This window comes from Frankliniella occidentalis, unplaced genomic scaffold, assembly GCF_000697945.3.
Source record: "Frankliniella occidentalis isolate FOCC.00 unplaced genomic scaffold, Focc_3.1 Scaffold4, whole genome shotgun sequence".
NCBI lineage: Eukaryota > Metazoa > Arthropoda > Insecta > Thysanoptera > Thripidae > Frankliniella > Frankliniella occidentalis.
The window spans coordinates 2,452,095-2,459,440 of record NW_026267134.1 but is presented as its reverse complement, the minus strand read 5'-3'; the positions used below and the strand labels follow the sequence as shown (position 1 = coordinate 2,459,440).

The window sequence follows — 7,346 nt, the reverse complement described above, 5'->3', positions numbered from 1 at the left end:
CTCTCACCCCTTGCTCTGCCCCTACACCTCTCACCGAAGCAGCTCATCTGTCTCTCTCCCTCTTTTAGGCAGGTCCCGTCGTCGTGTGTGCCTCTGGTCAAGGGGCAGCTGCTGCTGCGTTTGGAGCAGAACTCGACTCAGTCGGACGCCCAGAAAAGAGATTAAAAAGAATTAAAGCCCACGTGAGGTCGAGGAACTTTTTTGCGACTGCTGAGTGGGCGGGTACCACGTTACAAATAACCGGCTTTGCGAGGCGGGGATGAGCGGGGCACGGGAGGGGGTCTGTCATGTCAACTGACGACGCTCTCAAGAGTTGCAAAGATATACAATAAAAGAATGACGTTAACAAAGCTTTGCTCACGGGGAGAGATAAGAGAATTGACAACGCCGCCCGCCGGTGTGATGTTGTAGCACTTTGCAGTCTTGCTGTGCTGCCGTGCGATTTAGGTAGCGGCAACAACGCAGTAGTCGCAGTGGTGGGTCCGGCCGGCCCGGCCCGGGAGGGGCGGCGGGAGAGAAGGGTTGCGAAACGTTTTCGCCGGGGAATTGTAAATGTCAGGCCATAATAATAACAGCGTGTAGTGCGTAAATGATGCCCCGTCACGCCCGGCCGGCGGGGCGTGTGAGAAGCGAAACAAGAGAAGTAAAGAGGCGACCGATTTTTCCCCGTAATGATTATTTACGCCCCAACCTTTGATACCTGACAGTGTAATTTCCAGGCCCCCGGGGGCGCCCCACGGGATAGAGACGTGGTGCATACCAAAACGTGTGCGTGTAGTGTGCGATCGCCTCCCAAACTCTTTCGCTCGGCTATTCGTATTCCAGGCAACGCTCCCCGCGGACAGTATGGGCGGAGCCCTCCACCACTCCCCTTTCCCGTCTCCCTGCCCGGTTGACCTGCGTGCGTCTCTCTCCAAAAAGCGCAAATTGAAAGTCTAATCCAGAAACTTTCAGAAAAAATGAAGCAACATGCTCGGGGCATCGGCACCGTGCTTTCTTCTGGTTATTTTGCTCGCTCAAAAAAAAATCAGCATCGCAAAAGTAGTATACGTAACACTAGCTTCGCCCGTCTCGATTTGCTTGAAATGCTTGCTCCTCTCAAAAGACGCCGGCCCGGACGGAAGACCTGGTCCGGGTCCCAGAGCCCCGGGTGACCCGGCTGTCACGCCCAGTTACCCCCCGGCTGCCTACGGCTGCCTGCCCGTGCTGACGTCGTGGGGTGGGCGGGCCGAACTTCCTTCCTTGCATTGTGATCGAGCCGAGCAACCCATCCTGCCAGGGGACGGTCCTACGTCCTGGTCCTGGAGACCAGCCCCGCCGTCCTGAACGGCCCAGGAAGGGAAAGGTGACGGGTGTCGCCGTACCCCCATGTCGCCCCGCCCGGCCCTGCGCCGCGCTGCACCACGCCACTCGGGCCGAAACGATCAGTCAGATCATTGCACAACTGGTCCGGGGGGGCGCTGCTAACTACTAACTCTCAGGAAGTCCTCCTTCTGATAGGCACGGGGTGACCAGTCGGTCATGCACGCTCGCCCGCCGGCCGGGCCCGCCGGCAGGAAGAGGCATACAAATCAGCCCTCATCTGCGTATCAGCCACAGTCTGGTCACTCTATTTATTCATCTCCCTCTCCCACTTACTTCTTTGTTCATATTTTCCCCGAGCATTCATTATCAATTCTTCTTTGTTTTCGTCTTTTTATCTCTTGTCCTAGCCGCACACGCTGGCGCGGTCGAGCCCCCCCCCCCCCCCCCCTGCTCCTCAACCCAGTGTCTCATACGAATGATTTACTCTATCGCTATCGCGATGGGGCGCCTTTTTTTGCACGCCCCTTTTTTGCATACGAGGATGTTGCGCCTTTTCCTGGCCCCGTATAAGACGTGCTAATTCCCATCCTATCATAGTCCATGTACACGATATACGCCGTTGATAATTTTATCACTCGTAAACACCGGTATGTTATTGTCGGTACAGTGTAATAAATTATTCACTCCGTGCTATATGAAGGGAAGGGTCCGTGCAGCGCTACTCTGTGGTTTTAATTGTTTATCTTTCTCTAAGAAGGTCGTATTACGAAGGTCATCCTTATTTTTTTTAAACGAGACATTTCACCCCACCTTATTTGAACCCTCCTTATTTTCTAAATATAGATTATTGAAAGTCCTAACCAAAACAAAAGTATTCTCACTATGATGATGCTAACTTTTGGTACATTTTTTTTTTTTTACAATTCCATATGTTACTTTAAAGTGACGTAATTTGCGCGAACCGCGCGCCCCTCGGGACAATCTGCAGGTGGCGGCGGCGGGTCGCCGCTCCCGCCGCAGCGCTGGTGGTCCGCGAAGGACAGCTTATTTGGCTATCGATGACTCCCGAGAGACCGACAATAGCCCGCCACCCGCCGCCGGTTCGGCGCGATACGTTCATGAGCTGGCCTAGCTCGCCCGGGCGCGCCCGCCAGGACCCAGGCTATTGTCGGGCCTTCCTGTTCCGTGCGGGATTGCAGTTTGCAACCTCCCCCCCCCCCCTGTCTCTCTGTCTTTCTCACTCACTTGCTCACTCACTCACTCTCTGCTACTGAAATCGCGCAGCGTCATTTGATTCGCACCGCGTCAAGGACGCGAGAAGTGCGGGAAGAACAACAAAGAAAAAAACAACAAGTAAACATCATAGCAACATCAAATATCATTCCTTCTTATTGGCTGTAAAACTTTGAGGTAAAAAAATGTTTCTCCTCCCACGACGCGCTTTCGCTCCTCTCCCCATGTTTTCTTTGCTCTCCCTTACCTCATATTAACGTTTGAACCGTGTTAAGCCGCTAGTATTTCGCTATTGCCCCACCGATGGACCGCTTTGATTCGCGCCCCGCTCGGCCATAAGACCAGAGCCGCCATATCGTCGTGCTAAAAACACAACCCCCGGGCCTGCATTGTTCCATAACGGATGAGATGGACTTTGTTGTTGAAATAAGGTTATCGCATTATGGCCACGCCGTGGTGGCCGGGCCGGGGCCGGCGTGGTCAAGCGGGCTTTTAATTGAACTCGTCTGGCGCGCCGCTGAGCTCTGCGAGGGAGCTTTGCGCAAGCGGCGCAAGCCCGAGTACTGCTGCCTGACCATAACAACAGTGTTTGGAACGCGCGTGTGTGAGCCAAGGGGAGAGAGGTGCGACAGAGGGGGACTCTCTGTGTGTGTGTGTGTGTGTGAGAGCGTGTGCGCAGGGGAGGGAGGGAGAGGGGGAGTTTAAAGCCTTTCATCGTGTGCGCCATTTCAGTTTCGTTTTTTTTTTTCAAAAGTCAGCGCGGGTATTAATAAATATGTGTAGAGGAAGATAAATGCCAACCACTACTATACACATGGCCTGCCAAATGGGTGCTGCTTTCTGTGTCTGCGTGTTCGTTGCCCCTCCTCCATCTCCCCCCCCCCCCCCCCGGGCGCACCGCACCGCGCGCGCCCCAGGGCCACCCATTCGATACCCCCGGGCACACACACACACATTCGCGCATGCACGTGGAGCATAGAGCAATGCCACTGCAACGTGAGCTGAGTCGTGTCCACGCCGTTGGCAGATTATACCGTCGTGGCGAAAGTGTCTGCTCAAATTACCCCCCTTAACCGATCGGGAGAGAAAAGGGGAGAGGAGGGGGCGAGTGACGTCATGACAGTGCCGAAAGGGGTGCATCGGTGAACACACCAAATGCATGATGCGCCTGAAAGCGAAAAACGGAGGGGGAAGGGAGAGAGAGGAGAGAGAGAATGGGAGAGCGAGAGAGGGAAGAAAGAGAGAGAGAGAGAGAGAGAGAGAGAGAGAGAGAGAGAGAGAGAGAGAGAGAGAGATAGAGAGAGATAGAGAGAGAGAGAGAAGAGGGCACTCACTCACAGCATGCAGGTGGGTGTCAACGGGCCACTCACGTAGTTACATGGCCGTGGCCGTGTGTGTGCTTGCTTGCCATCCCTAAGGTGCCATCGCGTGCGCCACTGGGCGGCTCTGTTACACCACAAAGTGCTCTCCCTCTCTCTTCCTCGCACTTGCGGGTGCAGCAGCGTCGCGACCGACCACCCCCGCTCGCCTTACTATCGTCTTTCTCTGTCCCTCACGCGGCTCGAGGCTTCTGCTCACTCCGTCGCGGCTCGACGACCCGCAAACCCGGAAGCGTGGCCTTTCCAAACACATCTGCACCAGTCGCTTTAAAAAAAATCACATATGTATTTTATTTTATCATAAAAAAACTGCACAGTGTCGGCCTGGAGCGCGCGGGACAGAGAGGACGAGACAGACAAGAGAGAGAAAGAGAGAGACAGGAGATCATTTAGCGTGCATGCTCTTGCTCAGCGCCGGCATCAGTCGTGAAGGTGGCGCGGCGAGTTACAACATTGTTCGGCACGCCGAATAGGGCATTATTTAACAGGATGTCTGGCCTTTTAACACACTTGGGTGGCATGCAGGCGGCGGCACTGCATTACCATATGCAGAGTCCACCCGGCCGCCAGCGCAGCGCCACTCGCCAGACCAGAGGAGCGGTGCGCCTTGCCTCATCTCTCAACGAGCTCTGCTCCTCCTCCTCCCCCTGGACCCCCCTGGAGCCTGTCTGCCGACTCGACCTGCTCCCTTCCCCTTTTGTCGTAAAGTTTGTTCTTGTTCCACTCTTCATTCGCAAATCACTAATCGAGCTCCTTCTCTCTGTTTTTTGCAGATTCACAGGCGCATGAGCGTGGACGACCTAAGACAGCTGTTCCAGGTTGAGAGCCACGATGAAGGTTCGTACCAATCACTTCTTGCCTCCCCCTCCCCCCTCAAAAACTTCATCATAATATATGTATTTAAAACGTCGTTTTCACCTGAACTCTTCAATATATGTGACGACGTCGTAGTGACCTTTCCGTGTTGTCCGTTGTGCCATGCCTACTTGGCTGTCCAGCTCTGCACGGAGCCCACCGCGGGCGCCTGCCGTGCGGAGGGTAGGCAACCGGGTCATCTCGGATGTCTCGTTGGTCGGGTTGGCTGCCTATGCTGACCCCTCTCCAATTGCGCCTACCCTGCGGTGGATAGGCAACCCGGTCACCTCGGATGTCTCGTTGATTGGATTGGTTGCCTACGGTGATCCGATTCCGATACTCGGAGCGCGCCTGCCGTGCGGTGGATAGGCAACCCGCTACCCTCGCGTGTCTCGCGAGTCAGTCCTTTTGCCTATCTCCACGGCGTTCGCGCGTGAAGAGTTCCTTAACAGGAAAACAAGTAAATTCTGAAACGATTCCCTGACTGTCCCCGCATCTCTTTTATCTTCTTTCTTCGAATCCGTTTGTGTGCCGGTCTGGTCCGACCCCGGCGGCAGGTCGTGCCTAGCAGTTAATGCCTTCTCCCGGCGCACGGCCGCCAGAGCAAACTCTTGAGAACCTCCTCCCGACCCCGCGGACAAAGTCAATGTTAGCCGAGCCCGCTCTGCCTCTCAAGGTTCCCTCCGGTTCGTTTTCGCGTTTTCGAGTTCCACCGCCACCGGCGCACACATTCCTATTGGCCGGAAAGAAGCTGCGAGGTGCTAATTAGAGAGACAATCCATCCAATCAGAGCGCACCGCGCTCGTGAATGCTGCTCATCAGACTCGAGGGTGCCCCCCACCCCCCTCTATCTCTCTCTTTCTATACCGTCTGTCGTCTTTTCTCTTTCTCCCGCTGTCTGTCACGCCGGGGGCGGCCGACGGTGCATTCGATATTGTCGTGGCCTTGCAAGAGGAGCCCCTGCTTGGCAGCGCTTGGCAGCGGCGGCTCCATGCCGTTGGCGCGTCATTATTGGCACGTCATTGACACGCCATTGTCAGAGTTCACACGGGGGTCGATGCACCGCCCCCTGGCCCCTGGCGGTGACCGCGTGGCGAGCGAGGTGGCCGCCCACCGCTGCTGCTTCCTGTTTTCTTCATTCATTGCCAACTTTTCTCTCCCATGTACATCTTGGAGAGAGAAAAAATAGAGAGACTTAAAGAACTTGTGGCTTGTTGACTCTGTGTGTCTAGCTGACATCAGGGGTCGTACAAAAAAAAATGTCTTTTTTGGAAGGGTTGAGATTTCTCAGACGAATTGAGTTTAAGGTTCACTGTGAAAAAAATCCTCCTAAAGTTACGACGTTTCTTGTAATTTGGAATTTCAAAGTAATGTTGTAAATTTAAGGCGAACCATTTTTGCTCCTCGATTAATTCCAAGTCGATAGGAAGTGATCGTAATTTTACTACTTCAAGTTGTAATTTTACTGACTCACACCATGGAAAATGTTCCTGTAAACTTACGAGTATTTTTCACAGTGTTGAACATTACGAGCAGAAAACATTTCTGCGTTTATTGCTGCCCTAAAAAAATAGTGGTAATTCAATCCCCTAAAATTGAAATCATTGTTTGTTCACACACCAAAGGCTCGCCTAAACGCCTGTCTTGTTTGTTGCAGTGCCCGAGTACGAGGTGGTGCGGGTGAGGTCGAGGCTCCCGGAGCGCGGGGACCTGGCCGGCGGTGGGGGAGGGGGGACCACGACGACCACAACGACGACGACGACCACGAGCACCCCGCCGCCCTCGCCGGCGGCCCCGGCGGACAGCGGGGGGCAGCCCGGGGCCGGGGCGGAGGCGGAGGCCGCGGCCGTGTCGCGGGTCGTGGAGCTGTCCGCGTTCGGCCGCCAGCACCAGCTGCGGCTCCGGCCAGCGCACGGCCTCCTCAACAAGGAGCTCAGGGTGTTCGTCGCCGACCACGCCAACGGCACCGACGTGGACTACACCGAGCTCGAAGATGTGAGTATACACAAAGTCGTGCGGAATTCGTATTTTTTGTCATTTTTGTAAACAAAAACTGCATAGGTTTGTTGTTTATTTTTATTTTTTTGAAATGTTCTAGATTGCATTGTTTTAAATCCGCAGTTGACTCAATTTCTTGAGGAGGGTAGGGAAGGGCAAGCAGGCCATGGCGCCCGCGGCGCGTCGTGGCCGCCAAGAATATAAAGTTGTTCTTCTTCTCGTGGCGGCCGCGGTGAGGCGTCGGTGAGGCGCCAGGCGCCCCACTTGAACAGGCGTTAATTACCTCGGCAAAAGTCCCACGCGTCTGGATTGCGAGCAGGCGCCGCCGGCGAGGTGCCAAGGGCCGCCACTACTACCAACACCAGGGCCCCGGGGGGCTTTAAACAATCGAAACGAACAACAAGCAACGAGGAAAATCATCACACACAAAATATGGGTGTGTTGCGTTCCATTTACCGACGCAGACTTGATTGAAGCCGTATATAACGTTGCACCTCTGTTTATAAACAGACCGTGAAAGTCGTTATTTTCGAAATCTCCGCAGATAAATCCGGGAGCGCGCGTATGAGTGGCGTG

General features: G+C 54.7%; 1 protein-coding gene across 1 annotated transcript in view; it reads left to right on the top strand.

Moving 5' to 3' along the window:
• Window positions 1-7,346, top strand: part of LOC113202133 (A disintegrin and metalloproteinase with thrombospondin motifs 8) — a gene marked incomplete at its 3' end in the record, with an annotated part of 106,949 nt that overhangs the window by 67,316 nt on the left and 32,287 nt on the right. The window contains exons 4-5 of the mRNA XM_052267631.1: window positions 4,691-4,754; window positions 6,430-6,767. Coding sequence (XP_052123591.1) covers window positions 4,691-4,754; window positions 6,430-6,767 — 402 coding nt within the window. The remainder of the gene's footprint in view (window positions 1-4,690; window positions 4,755-6,429; window positions 6,768-7,346) is intronic.